The sequence below is a fragment of the Oryctolagus cuniculus genome, chromosome 5 (assembly GCF_964237555.1).
Source record: "Oryctolagus cuniculus chromosome 5, mOryCun1.1, whole genome shotgun sequence".
NCBI classification, from domain to species: domain Eukaryota; kingdom Metazoa; phylum Chordata; class Mammalia; order Lagomorpha; family Leporidae; genus Oryctolagus; species Oryctolagus cuniculus.
The window spans coordinates 5,268,521-5,284,448 of NC_091436.1; the positions used below are offsets into that span (position 1 = coordinate 5,268,521).

General features: G+C 39.0%; 1 protein-coding gene and 1 long non-coding RNA gene across 14 annotated transcripts in view; both read right to left on the minus strand.

Annotated features, from left to right (window-relative positions):
• Positions 1 to 15,928, minus strand: part of QKI (QKI, KH domain containing RNA binding) — a 166,504-nt gene that overhangs the window by 106,029 nt on the left and 44,547 nt on the right. For all 13 annotated transcript variants that reach the window (XR_011388429.1, XR_011388428.1, XR_007923130.2 and 10 more), the window contains exon 2: positions 13,819 to 13,961. Coding sequence is in view for 9 of the 13 variants with exons in the window: in XM_051855180.2 (XP_051711140.1) it covers positions 13,819 to 13,961 (143 nt within the window). In the remaining 4 variants the exon portion in view is untranslated. The remainder of the gene's footprint in view (positions 1 to 13,818; positions 13,962 to 15,928) is intronic.
• LOC127493110 (uncharacterized) lies at positions 3,104 to 13,810 on the minus strand. The gene is made up of 2 exons (XR_007923133.2): positions 9,015 to 13,810; positions 3,104 to 8,651 (listed from the first exon to the last, which is right to left on the minus strand). It is a non-coding gene; the product is annotated as an uncharacterized lncRNA (long non-coding RNA).

The window sequence follows — 15,928 nt, forward strand, 5'->3', positions numbered from 1 at the left end:
TTACTCTAGGGTAGGCCATACGCTAGGCCATAAAGCAAGTCTCAGCAAATTAAAAAAAAAAACAAAAACCTGCAATCATACCATATATCTTTTCTGACCATATGGAAGGAAGCTAGGAATTAAAAACCTAAAAATCTCTTAGAAATTATGCAATCACATGAAGACTGAGCAACATGTTTTGAATGAACAGTGCATCATAGAAGAAATCAAAAGGAAAATTAAAAATTCCTGAAAAGAAATGAAGATGACAAACAATACAACTTATGGAATACAGCAAAAGCAGTGTTTACAAAAAGCAGTCTAAGAGGGAAGTTTATAGCAACTGGTGCCTACATCAACAAATTGGAAAGGCATCAAACAAATGAGCTATCAATGCATCTCAAGGACCCAGAAAAACAACAACCCGTCCCCCAAATTAGTAAGAGGAAATAAATAATTAAAATTAGAGAAGTAAACAAAACTGAAACAAAAAATCCAAAAGATCAGCAAAATGAAAAGCTGGTTTTTTGAAAGAAAAAAAAAATTGATAAACCATTGGCCCAACTAAAGGGGAAAAAAAAAGGGATTAGACCCAAATTAATAAAATCAGAGATGAGAAAGGAAATGTAACAGATACCACAGAAATAAAAAGAACCACCAGAAATTACCACAAACAGCTATATGCCATCAAATTGGATAATCAAGAAAAAAATGTATAAATTCTTGGACACTTACAATCTACCAAAACTGAGGAAAGACATCAAGAGACCAATAACAAATATGGAGATTTATTCAATAATAAAGAGCCTTGCAACAAAGAAAAGCCCAAAACCATATGGCTTCACTGCTGAATTGTAACAGATTTTTAAAGAACTAATTGTAATTCTTCTCAAACTGTACAAAACAATTGAAAGGCAGGGAATCCACCAAAACTCCTTCTATGAAGCCAGCATCACCTTAATTCCAAAACCAGAAAAAGATATAACAGAGAAAGAGAACTATAAACCAATATCCCTGATGAACACAGATGTATAAATCCTCCAGAAAATACTAGCTAATTGAATCCAACAATACATCAGAAAGATAATTCACACAGACCAAGTGGGATTTATCCCTGGTATGCAAGGATGGTTCAACATTCACAAATCAATAAATGTAAAACATCACAATAACACACTGAAGAATTAAAAGCTGTAACAGCTGCAAAGAAAGCATTTGATAAAAAACACATTTTTGTTAAAAACCTTAAGCAAATTGGCACATTCTTCAACACAATCAAGGCAATATACAATATACACACAGCCAGCAACATCCTGAACAGGGAAAAAGTTGGAAGCATTTCCACTAACGTCCAGAACCAGAAAAGTATGACCACTCTCACTACTGCTATTCAATATAGTCCTGGGAGCTTTAGCAAGAGCCATTAAGTGAGATAAAGAAATCAAAGGGATACAAGTTAGAAAGGAGGAAGTCAAATTATCCCTATTTGCAGACATGATTCTATATATCAGGGAACTCCAGACTCCACTAAGACACTATTAATCAGAACTCATTAGAGATTTTGGTTAAGTGGCAGGATATAAAATCAACAGATAAAAATCAGTCACCTTTGTACACACAGACAATGCCAGGGCAGCTGAGAAAGAACTTTTAAGATCAGTTTCATTCACAATAGCTACAAAAATATTTAAATATCTTGGAATAAATTTAAGCAAGGACGTCAAAGATCTCTGTGATGAAAATTACAAAACATCACAGAAATAAAAGAAGACACCAAAGAATGGAAAAACCCTCCATGTCGTGGATTGGAAGAACTTATATCATCAAAATGTCTATACTACTGAAAGCAGTTTACAGATCAATGCAGTCCCAAAGTACCAATCATATTATTCTCACATCTAGAAAAAAATGTTGCTAAAATTCACACAGAAACACAAGAACAAAGCTGGAGGCATCAGAATACCAGATTTGAAGACATACATCAGGGCAATTATGATAAAACATACTGGTACTGGCACTGAAATAGACATGCATACCAATGGAAGAGAGTACAATCCTCAGAAATAAATCCACACATTTACAACCAACTAATCTTTGACAAAGAGGCTAAAATCAATTTCTGAAAAAATACAGTCTCTTCAACAAACAGGTCTGGGAAAGTCTAATCTCTGCATGCAAAAGTATGAAACAAGACACCTTACCTTACACCTTATACAAAAATCAACGCAAAATGGATCAAGGATCTAAATCTACAACCTGAAACCATCAAATTACTAAAGAACAGGGAAACTGCAAGACACTGGCAAAGGCAAAGACTTCTTGGAAAAGACCCCAGAAGCAAAGGCAGTCCAAACAAAAATAGATGAACTGGATTTCAACAAGCTATTGCAATACAAAGGAAACGCTCAGCAAAGTGAAGAGGTGACCTACAGAATGGGAGAAAAAAGCTGCAAACTGTAAACTGATAAAGGATTAATATCCAAAATCTATAAAGAGCTCAAGAAACTCAACAACAAAACATGCAATCCGGTTAAGAAATGGGTGAAGGACTTGAACATTTTTCAAAAGTGGAAATTTGAATGGCCGACTGACACATGAAAAAATGCTCAGGATCACTAGCCATCAGAAAAATGCAAATCAAAGCCACAATGAAGTTTCACCTCATGCTACTGAGAGAGGCTCTTGTAACAGAAATCAACAAACAATAAATGCTAGGGAGAATGTGGCAGAAAAGATTCCCTAAAATACTGTTGATGGGATAGCAAACTAATACAGCCATTGTGGAACACAGAAAAGATTACTCAGAAAGCTGAAAATATATCTACCATATGACCCAGTCATCCCACTCCTGGGAATTTATCCAAAGGAAATGCAATCAGCATATGAAAGAACTATCTGTACCCTCCATGTTTACTGCAGCTCAATTCACAATAGCTAAGATATGAAATCAACCCAGATGCCCATCAACCAATGGCAGGATAAAATAAATGTGGTACATATACACTATGGAATATTACTCAGCTGTAAAAAAAACAATGAATTCCTGTCATTCACCACGAAATGGATGTAACTGGAAACCATTACACTTAGTGAAATAGGCAGTCACAAAAAGACAAATAACATATTTTCCGTGATCTGTGGTAACTGAAAGTATTTTTAAAAAGTAGTGTATATAGGCCAGCACTGTGGCTCACTAGGCTAATCCTCCACCTGTGGTGCCGGCACACCGGGGTTCTAGTCCCGGTTGCTCCTCTTCCAGTCCAGCTCTCTGCTGTGGCCCGGGAAGGCAGTGGAGGATGGCCCAAGTGCTTGGGCCCTGCACCCGCATGGGAGACCAGAAAGAAGCACCTGGCTCCTGGCTTCGGATCAGCACAGCACCGGCCATAGCGGCCATTTGGGGGGTGAACCAACAGAAGTAAGACCTTTCTCTCTGTCTCCCTCTCTGTCTTAACTCCTGTCAAAAAAAAAGTAGTGTATAATTATTTGCATTGTAAGCCACATAAAATTATTCTTATGTATAAACTGTTGAAAGGAAATGGCTTACAGTCTAAGTGAATTATTATCTTATAAACACAAGAAATACTTAGATATTACATTGTCATTCATTCTATTTCATTGAAAGAAATTATGAATAACTGAAAAAAATAAACTATATGGGTGAAATGGTCATTTATAAATTCAATTACTGCTTACACCTATAGTGTATATTCACACTACACTACAGTCTTTCTGTCTTCTATTTGTTAAACTTCTTATTTGGTGAAGTATGAATCTTTTTTAATGTAATATAAATTTTAAAAAAAATCTCAAAATAAAAGGACAGAAAGAAGTGCGTGCATGAGAGGGAGGAAGGGAGGGAATATCATTATGTTCTTAGACCTGTATCTCTAAATCATATTGAATCTATTAAAAATTCATTAAAATGAAAACAAAAAAGGGAAAACATGAGGCTGGCGCTGTGGCACAGCAGGTAAAACTGCCATCTGCAGTGCCAGGATCCCACATGGGTGCTGGTTCAAGTTCCGGCTGTTCCACTTCCAATCTAGCTCTCTGCTATGGCCTGGAAAAGCAGTGGAAAATGGCCCAAGTCCTTGGGCTCCTGCAGCTGCATGGGAGACCCGGAGGAAGCTCCTGATCGGCACAGTTCCACTCATTGCAGCCATTTGGAGAATGAACCAGTAGGTGGAAGATCGATCGGTTTCTCTCTCTCTCTCCCCTTATCCCTCGGTGTAACTCTGACTTCCAAATAAATAAATTTTTAAGAAAAGTGGAGGGGGGACAAATTGGGTGTGGGTAGTTGATATTCTCTTCAAAATCATTATAATATCTGAGCATTATCTGACCTGTATCAAAATTATGTTGAATTCCACACTGAACCCAAGAATAGAGACTAGGGAAAGGACTAAACTCACCCCAGTGTGATGGCCCATCATGGTACACAAATTAGCAAGAGAAGCAGTTTTCTGCTATGTGTGGGGGGACTGAGCAGACAATTACACAGATGTACACTACATTACTCAGTGAGTATCAGTACAGTTACTGAAAAATTTAACTTCTTTACAACAAAGAGTCTACAATATAAAACTGTTAACAGGGCATAAGAGAGATCTCTATGTTTCAATGTGAACAGAAGTATAAGTTATATTGTTAAGCTATAAAGATAGATTATAGAGTCTGTATAAAATGACCTATTAAAAATTAATATTATAATAAGTATATGCTTAAGTCTTAAAAAATGTATTCAAGCTGCTGAAAACTGCCTTCGAGGACATTAATACTCCTTATACATTTTTGTTAGTGTTAGCTTTTTGACTGTGTATTTTATACATACTGCATTATTTAAACTGTTTATAGTAAACATCTATTACTTCTATAGGGATATATAGTAATGGGAAACAAAGAAATAAAAAGAAATACAGGGGCCGGCACTGTGGCATGGCAGGTAAAGCCGCCATATCACAGTGCCGGCATACCATATGGGTGCCAGTTCAAGTCCCAGCTGCTCCACTTCTCATCCAACTCTCTGCTATGGCCTGGGAAAGCAGTAGAAGATGGTCCTTGGGCCCCTGCACCCATGTGGGAGACCTGGAGGAGTCTCCTGGCTCCTGACTTCGAATTGGCACAGCTCCAGCCATTGCAGTCATCTAGGGAGTGAATCAGCAGATGGAAACCCCCCCCCCCCGCCTTTCTGCAATTCTGATTTTCAAATAAATAAATAAATCTTAAAAAGAAAAAGAAGAAAAAGGAGGGGGAGGGAAGAGTGAGGAGAAAAAGGAAGGGGGAAGGAAGGAAAATAAAGATATTCTTTTAGGAAACAAAAATGTCCATGACTAAGTTTATAAAAATCCTGTCAGGGGGCCAGCACTGTGGCATGGCGGGTAAAGCGCCCATACGGGCGCTGATTCGAGTCCCAGCTGTTCTACTTCCCATCCAGCTCTCTGCTATATGTGCTGGGAAAGCAGGCCCAAGTCCTTGAACCCATGCACCTGTGTAGGAGACCGAGAAGCTCCTGGCTCCCGGATTTCAACTGGCCCAACTCCAGTCACTGAGGGCATTAGGGGAGTGAACTAATATATGGAAGACCTCTCTGTTTCTCCTTTGTGTAACTCTGTCTTTCAAATAAATAAATCTTAAAAAAAAAAAAAAAATCCTGTTGAGGCAGATTTACTTTCAGAAGGACTCTGTTTCTCATAGTTGGAACACCTACACCCCAAAACATATCCTTACTATACCATATCCATACCTTACCTTCTCATAATTTGCATGGCTTATACTGACAGTCCCACTGCTTTGAACATAATCACAGGAGCCGGTACAGTGGTGTGCCGCAGTACTGGCATCCCATTTTGGCCCTGGTTCAGGTCCTGTCTGTCCCACTTCTCATGCAGCTCCCTGCTAATGGCCTGGGAAAGATTGGAAGATGGCCCGACACTCACATGGAAGACCTAGAAGTTTTGGCTCCTAGCTTTGGATCAGCCCAGCTCAGGCTGCTGCGGCCATCTGAGGAGTGAACCAGTAGATCGAAGATCTCTGTCTCTCCCTCTTTCTGTTAACTCCTGCCTTTCAGATAAAATAAAATATATCTTTAAAAAAAAATCACATGCTTCCTTTGAACTTTAATTGAACCTTTCATATGAATGAAAGTCTTTATTTGATATTATTTCATCAGTATTTCAATGACATATATGCATAATGACAAAAAAAAAAAAAAAAACACAATTACTTGAGTAAAGACAAGTGTCCTCTCAGATCCTGAAATGAATCTGGGACATGATTAGAGCAGCTGCTCTGAGTTCTGCTGCAATCTACATTGTCAGTTCCACAAACTGTTCTGAAATTACCAATTCAGCTCACAGTGAACTGCTTTTGAAGGCACAAATTTTAGTCATGGTGGACATACTGAAAAGTGTCTTTTACTCCACCCTGTTCAATATCATATCTTGTCAAGGTAGTACGTTTATGATCGCCAACTCTTGTCTTCTCCACCATATTTTAAAACATTCTCCCCTTCTGTACTCTGTAGTCAATGACTGACACTACAAGTAAGATCCTCCCTCATTCTCAGACTCCACATGTAGAAGTAACAGATGAAGGATTATTAAGATTTCTCACTATAATACATTCCCTTTTCATGTCAGCTGTCACTCTTTGTTCAGATCCACATTGTTCTAAACCTGGATTATGGCTGTAATAGTACCATGATAGCAAAGAGTATGTCTTTTCATACTTCTGTGCCCTGGTGCCTAAAATCTTACAGCTATTTTTATATTCAGATCTTCTAAAAGCTTTCATATTTCTAATTTTCATATTTAGCTTTTTTGTCCTTAAATGACAAATTCATATGATTACAAACCATTGTCATATGACCCTAAACAGTACAACACAGGACATACTTTAGGCTCAATTAATTCCTTACCAAATAATAAATTAAAAAATCCCATCAATATGAAAGATAAGCAAGTCATGATAACTGCATTATTTATCAAGGAAGCTGATTCTCAATTTGGGAAAAACAGTTTTCCATGGTAGTTACAACTACATTTCAGGATGTACCTCATTTATTTATCAACTATTTTGTGCAAACTGGCTAGGTATAGTAAGACATAAAATAATACTTTCCCAATGAAATAATTAACCAAATTCAGTTGCACAGCTAGTTGTTGGAAAATTCAATTTCAACATCTTAAAGTAAACACAGGTTCTCTCAAAAACCATAGCAGCTTTCTGCTCTAACAGAAATCATAAGAAAGGATGTATGATTTCACTCACTTACAAAAATAAATTTAGGTTGCCTAATACAGATAGAATACTCCAAATCCAAAACCTGAAAATTTTAATGCTTCCAAATCTAAAACTTTCTTGAGTGTTGGCATGGTATCACCAGTGGCAAATCCTACATCTGACCTAATGGAGCACATCAAACTTCAGGTGCACTAAAAATATTGTATCAACTTACCACCAAGCTATGTGCATACAAAAATATATACACATGCATACACACATATGAAAACATACACAGAATAAACTAATTCTCTGAGTTCAGCTTTGGGTCTTATCCATAAGATACCTCATTATATATCTGCAAACTTTCCTAAATCCAAAAATCTCCAAAACCCAAAGTATTTCTGTACCAAGTCATTTCAGATAAGGGATGTTCAACCTGTATAAACATAAACTGTGATGTGTGTTAGAGTAAAAGGGGTATATATAACCTTTAATTGTCAGGCAGAGTGGACAGTGAGAGAGACAGAGAGAAAGGTCTTCCTTTGTCGTTGGTTCACCCTCCGATGGCCGCCGCAGCCGGCGCGCTGCAGTCGGCGCAACGCAGCCAGCGCACCGCACGGATCCGAAGCCAGGAGCCAGGTGCTTCTGGTCTCCCATGTGAGTGCAGGGCCCAAGCACTTGGGCCATCCTCCACTGCACTCCCGGGCCACAGCAGAGAGCTGGACAGGAAGAGGAGCAACCGGGACAGACTCCGGTGCTTGATGTGCGGCGCCGCAGGCGGCACCGGCCTGTAGCAGTAATTTTAATAGTAGATCCTGACAAACCTTTTCAGACTAAGACAACTCACAGATAAAACTTCCTACCTCAAAAGAAATGGAAAACATTTGCTTACCAGAAGCAATTGTTCCCTAAAAATAATGCCACTTCTTCTATTTTCTTCCAGTTTAATTGAAAGGCAGACTGGGCTGCCTGTTTGTCCTTTCATTTTATTTGGCAGGGAGAGACAGAAAGAGAAAGGACTCTTTCATCTGCTGGTTCACTACCAAAATTCCCATAACAGCCAGGGATGGGCCTTGCTGAAGCCAGCAGCCAGGAACTAAATCCTGGTCTCCACTTGGATGGCACAGACCCAAGTACCCAAACCACCACGTGCTAATTCCTAGCCAGGAACTAAATCCTGGTCTCCACTTGGATGGCACAGACCCAAGTACCCAAACCACCACGTGCTAATTCCTAGCCAACTGGGATTGAAAGTAGAGCTGGAACTCGAACCCTGGCACACTGATAGGGGATAACAGGCATCTTAACCACTGTTGCCAAATGTCTGCTTTCCCTCTTTCAATTTTCTCTTCACAATACTAAATATAAAGGACCCAATATTTACCAAAGCATTAAATTTTAGAAAATCTAAAGGACAGGCACTGTGGTTTAGTAGGCTAAAACTCCACCTGCAAGCCGGCGCCGTGGCTCAATAGGCTAATCCTCCACCTTGCGGCGCCGGCACACCGGGTTTTAGTCCCGGTTGGGGCGCCGGATTCTGTCCCGGTTGCCCCTCTTCCAGGCCAGCTCTCTGCTATGGCCAGGGAGTGCAGTGGAGGATGGCCCAGGTGCTTGGGCCCTGCACCCCATGGGAGACCAGGAAAAGCACCTGGCTCCTGGCTCCTGCCAGGATCAGCGCGGTGCGCCGGCTGCAGCGGCGGCCATTGGAGGGTGAACCAACGGCAAAAGGAAGACCTTTCTCTCTGTCTCTCTCTCTCACTGTCCACTCTGCCTGTCAAAAAAAAAAAAAAAAAAAAAAAAAAAAACTCCACCTGCAACACTGGCATCCCATATGCTCCACTTCTCATCCAGTTCCCTGCTACTGTGCCTGGCAAAGCAGTGGAAGATGGCCCAAGTGGTTGGGCCCATACACCCATGTGAGAAACCCAGATGGAGTTCAAGAATCCTTGTTGCAACCATTTAGGGAGTGAACCAGCAGATGAAAGAGCTCTCTTTCTCTGTATCCCTCTCTCTATAACTCTGCCTTTCTAATAAATAAATAAATCTTAAAAACAAATAGATTATTAGGGGCTGAGTAACCTTTGCCCAAAATGTTGGGACTAGACATGAATCAGATTTGAGTTTTTCTGACTTGGGATTATTTGCAGACTTCACCAGATAAGAATTCTCTCCTCTGAAAATCTGAAATCTCAAACTTTCTAAGCATCATTTCAGCATTCCCAAGTATTTTGGATTTCACAGCATGTAGGATACTGTTTGGGAGTAGGGATGCTCAATCTGTATCATCAAAGAGATCACAGAGAGTACTGTGTTATAAATTTATACTAATAATTACAGCATCCAAGTTAAGATCCTGTAAGAAAAAAAATTTGAAAATCTATTTTACAAACTCTGACATCATGATGATCTTTCAAGTCCATTATTCAAAATTGAAACTCACTTTAAAAACACTGGAAACTCAGGAGCTGGCATCGTGGTGTAGCAGGTAAAGTCGCCACCTGCAATGCCGGCATCTCATATGGGCGTCGGTTCATGTTCCAGCTGCTCCACTTCCAATCCAGCTCCCTGCTGATGGCTTAGAAAAAGCAGCAGAAGATGACCGGGGGTGGGGAGGGGACCTGCTACACTCCATGGGATACCTGGAAGATGGTTCTGGCTCCTGGCTTCAGCCTAACCCAGAGCTGGCAGTTGCAACCATCTGGGGAGTGAACCCAGCAGATGGAAGATCTTTTTGTCTGCCTGTCTTTCCTTTGGTCTCCCTGGATCTCTTTCAAATAAATAAATCAATCTTTAAATAAAATTTGGAAAGATCAGGAGCTATCTTTACATAAAATCCCTAGGAAAAGGTCTTACTTCCATTTAATCAGTAAATCATGTCCCAAAGAGTTTATCAATCTTAACGTTTCAAGTATACATACCATAACAAATATCCTTAATAGCTAGCAGCTCTAGGCTCATGGCTTCAGCCTGGCCTAGCCCGGGCCACTGGCTAAGGAGTGAACCAGCAGATGGAAGATATTGCTCTCGCTCTAACTCTGACTTTCAAATAAAAAATTAATCTTTTTTTAAAAAGTAGGATAACTTGCTATTACATAATACAAAATACTTATTACTCAGCATGAATTAATGAGGTCCAAAAAGAAAAAACACCACATTAAGAAATTTTAAATCAAGATATTAAAATAATTATCTGGAGGGCCAAACTGTTTTTTCTCTATTTCTCTCCACCTATGAGTTACAACTAAATTTCTAACTGTAAATTTTATTGAAATAGACATTTTTGGGGCCAAAAGGGCCATTAAAACTTGTACTATATCAGCTGCCTTCATGACATCTTCACATCTGGATGCCTGACTTCAAACTTCACACCTTTGAGTCAGAACCACTAAACCCTCCTCCCCTACACCTGCTTTACCCTAAGTCTTTCCCATTTCAGGAACTGGCAATTCCATTACTCCCAACTGGTCAAGTCCTTTGGGTCTTTCTGATTTGCTCTCACACTCTGTGCCTCCCAGCTATCAGCAATCAGTTCTTGACTCTTGTTCAGAACCTCCCTACCCTCCTAACTGACCCTCTGCTGCCACCACTGAACACAGCAGCCAGGTATGATTCCAGGGCTCTAACGCTTGACTGGCTTCCCATTTCCCTCAGAACAGCCACTATTAGTCCATTGGCCCTTCAGCTAAGACCCCTCAGCTACCTCTAATCTCACATCTTACTCTTCATTCTGCCTGGAATGCTTCTCCCAAATGATCTGCAGACCCGTCTTCTCATCATTCTGGCCAGCTCTCTCCACTCCCATCATTTTATAAGAGATTCCCTTCCTGATGATGCTCCCCACAACACATTCACAGTTCATCTGTTAACCCAACTTTTATCTCTATAGCACTGACCACAACGAAAGGTATGTATTTATTTGCTTATTATCTTTCTCTGCTACTAAAACACCCATTCCATGAAAGCAGGGATAGTGAGTCGTTTACCACTCTACATACCTCCTGAAAAAATACATGGCAAAAATGGTCAGATACGTAATCACCTACGTTTTTGGCCTACTTTAGTCCCATGTTAATAACAAATTTAGAGGGTTAGGCAGGCATTTGACCTAGCAGTTAAGACACATATTAAGACAAGATACCTACATCCCACAACACAGTGCATGGTTTCAAAACCAGTTCCACTCTGAACTCCTACTTCCTGTGTGCAAGGTCTTCCTTTCAGACAGTAGGAGGCTTCAGTGAGGGCTCAAGTGGCTGGGTTCCTGTTACCGATGGCTCCTGGTTCACGCTGCAGCCAGGAGCCATTTGGTGAGTTAATCAGTGGATGGCAGCATGCACAGCCTTACCAGGTTCTTTCTCTCAAATTGATCAAATGCTGAAAACGCAGAGTGATGATCTGTACCCGTGCTCTAAGTGAAAGCATGCAGCAGAATCGCCTATTGGGCTTATCAAGAGGCAACCTGTTGGGCCACAGCCCCACCGCTTCTGATTCAACTAGTAAGGGATGAATTTGAACATTTAGACATCCCCAGAAGGTACGGGTCCCATGATTCAGGGACCACATCTGAAAGCCTCTGATCTAGACAACACTGAACTCCAGCACAACCACCACCACAACAGCCCAACACGCAATGAGTCACAACTGGTAGAAGGGGAAAAAAAACGGGACAGTGGGCCCAGGTGATGACTTAAAGCCTGTACGCAACACAAGGCTTTTACACAGAACAGTGTAAAGATCCCTCTTCTGGATGGGATCTTTTTTGTTGTTATGAAGAAATGGACCAAACCCATGATTATATTCTCTACTTAAGTCTCATGGTCTTACACATTCTGTATTACTGACTATTGCTGAATTTTTATATTCAAGGTTTAAACAAGCATGAGTAGAGAACATCCAGCTGGCAAAATCATTTGGTCTGGGCTTGACAAGGCAACCACAGGCAGGATTCAAAAGTCAATAAATCCATAGCCAGCTAAATTTTGATAATGCTATTATAAATATCATTATAAATTACAAAGGTTCTCTACCCTGCTTTATGGGATGCCGACACCACATATTTGCAGACCCCACGTAGGACAGCTACCTAAATCCTATCACATTGCTCATGTCTAGGTTATGACAGGTCACTTCATTTCCCTCATCATGCAGATTACACTAAATTTTCTCTGAATTTTGAAGAAAAACTTTGGGAGGCACTAAGTTATGTAAGAGCAAGGCTGGGAACAAAAGAGATCCACAAACTTCTGCTACTGAAGTTCTCAGAGTTACCCTGGCTCCTCCCTTACATGAAGTTGTGTTCTGCAGCTATTGTTCCCTTCATTTTATATTACCCAGTACTCTGTGGATGCACTCTTCCTCTGCCTTCATTATCTAGGAACTGCCTGTATAGCTGCAATAAAAAATATTTATAAAAGTAGAATAAATTAATAAGCCTTAAAGAAAACTGAATTGGAAATTCAAATTATGAAATACCAACGTTTTTTTAATCCCCATTAATCCAACTTAAGACTTCTGTCTGCCACTTGCAGAGGCTGGTACCCTGACCAAGAAACCAATAAATCTTAGAGCATATCACACTTTCAACATTCTAATATCAACTCTTTCTTTCATTTACTTTCAAAGAGTCCCCTGAAACTCTGCTCCCAGGCCCCCAATAAAGTCCCACCATTTCCTATATTAACTCAACTGGTATTTGATACTTATTATGTATCAACACTAAGGAGGATACAGTCATAAATAGCAAAGACAACATTGTTTTCTAAGTACCTTACACTATTCTGGAGAGAGAGAAAAACAAACATGAAAAATAGCAGATAATTAGTAATACCTCATAGGAAAAAAAGAGATTTATGTGCAACAGTGAGTAATCAGATACTTTTAAATAAAATGGTCTGGGGAGGACTCTCTAAGGTGACATGAAATCTTGACAAGAAGAAACCAGTCAGTAGAAATCAAGGTACAACTAAAAGGAAGATCCTAAGGCTGGGAACAGATTTGACTTGCTCTAAATGCCCAAAGAATGCCAATGTGACTACACTATAGTAAAGAAGAGAGCTGATCATTAAAGATGAGATCAGAGAAACAGAATGGACGGTATCATGTAGAGCTTTGTGACAAAAGGCAAAGAGGCTGGATTTATTTAGAAATCAACTGGTATAGGACAAGGACACTATTTCCAATAAGATGCTTACAGAGAACAGTTGAGCAATGGATTAAGATGAGGGGGAATAAGATACTAAACAATAATTTCCATAAAAGTGTTACAGCTGAAAGAAACTTATAATCTCACATGTCCATTTTACAGAAAAGATAGTGAAGCCCAACTATGGCCAAGGTCAGCACTTGGTGCTCTGTGATATTTAGGCCAAAGCTCTTTCCGCAATTCCTGGCCTTGTTTTGAAATTCAATGTTCACTCACAGATGAGACACAGCAGTAATAAAAAGGAAACATTTTAGAAGTGTTTTTTAACTATTCAGAACAAATTATTCATACCTCCATCCCTTAAAAAATTCTTTAAAACAACTGATAGTGCTCAAGTATTTACTACCAAATAAATCTCTTCACAAAATATACAAAGCAGAAAAAAATTGAATAAAACAAAAAAATATACTTACATCTGGGTATTCTTTTACAGGCACATAAAGTTTCTCTTGTAACTGAACAATAGGTCCCACAGCATCAGGCAATTCTGCACTCCTTTTCTCTGTACTGCCATTTAATGTGTCATTGTACATGTCTTTCCGTACTCTGCTAATTTCTGTTAAAAGTAAAAATTTTAAATGTGTTAGACAAAAAGATATTCTTGCTACCAAGAAAAAAAATATAGGCAGGGGAGGATTTCATTGATAAACTGTTAAAACTCTAGCAAAGAATTACTGACCTATTCTGTCATTCTCTGGATTAAGTCCATATTTAATAGGACTATAGCCTTAATTTCTACCACAAATCAAATTTATACCAAGCAAATAATATCCTACTGAAACTCACTTCAGACACCAGCTCTAACCAATATGATACAGACTTGTTATTTTAACTAATTTTTCCATGCTTAAGGCCAGTTATTCCAAATGATACCTTTAGTTAAATAACTGTAAGAATGCCCACAAAACAAAACTATTACGAAAGGCTCTTTTATACTTCGGAACTAATCTGTAAAACAAAACTATTATGAAAGGCTCTTTTATACTTCAGAACTAATCTGTATGATTAAGATTTAAACTGGACCACTCTGATAGTTATTTTGTCTTTAGAATATTCAAACAGATGTTCAAAGATAATAGATTGTAAGCCCAAAGGAAGTCTGAGTCTGTTACACAAATTTAATGGTTAAAGCTATGAGATGTCTTAGAGGTAAAGGAAAAAGGAAGGACTAGATGGACTCCAGAAACAGCAACATTCTAAGAGTGAAGTAAAGAGTATCCAAACGAAGAAGAAGTGGAGGCAGATAGCATGGAGAAGAGAGGTAGCACAGAAAGTAAGAAATGTTCAATTCAAGGACAGGATGATCAGCACTGTCAAACACTATAGAAGTATGCTAAGTAAAGAGCAAAAGATGGTAACCCAGATTTGACCACTAAGTCATTAATGATCACAGAAACTTCAAGAACAAATGGTAACAGATATCAAGCTAAATTAGGTTAAAGAGTAGACTGTAAAAAAAAAAAAAAGTGAAGATACCCAAAATCAATGACCTTTTAAAAAACTGTATAAAAACTGTATTACAGTTCCTATTTTTTTTTAATAAAAAACAGCAATTCTATCTTAAAGAATCAGCAAGTCCTATAAAGAAAATGGATTCTTTCAAAAACTGTTAATTTTCTATTGTGCACGAAAGGACAAGCTCCTGCCCATCAGAACACATAATAAGGGCTGTCACTATTAAAGTTAACTGGATGCCCAAGTTAATTATCTCTCCATCCTATATAGTATGCCCCTCGTGAGAAAAAAAGCTTGCACCATCAGTGTTGAAAAAAGAAAATGCCTCTTATAGTATGTATTTAGTATAACTTCCAAATGTGGATTTTCAGTTTTTTGACATTAAGCAACTATCAAATATAAACGCAATGTTTTAATTCCCCTAACTTGCTATTTAAATATTTCAGTTAAATAAAATCCAACACCAAAAAGGCAGGACCAAATATGTTCTTACCCAGTTGTAAAGTCTTAATCAGTTAAAAACAAAGCAAAACACATTTTCTACTTCAAAAATAGTAAGATTCAATCTATTACACATTTTATCTCTTAAATAACAACCTGTCAAACTTACCAAAATTTATCTCTGAATAGTAGATGACATAAAAATCAAGAGTACCTTGGATTTGACTGTTATAAGACTTCAAGCTCTCCTAAAGCACTTTTTATAGTTCTAGATCTATGATGAAATCTTTCCTAACAATGCCCAGCATCAAATTAGTGTCCATCTTAACCAAAGGAAAGGGCACTAGTATATTTTAATGTAATTAAAATTACACACATATGCTTTAATTCAAGTCTCCATAAAAGCACTTACAGGGGCCTATGTTGTGGCATAGGTTAAGCCGCCACCTGAAGTGCCGGCATCCCATATAGGTGCCAGTTCAAGTCCTGGCTGCTCCACTTCCAATCCAGCTCCCTGCCAATGTGCCTGAGAAAGCAGTGGAAGATGCACCAAGTGCTTGGTATTCTGCATCCACATAGGAGACCCTGGCTCCTGCCTTCAGCCTGGCCCAGCCCTGGCTTTTACAG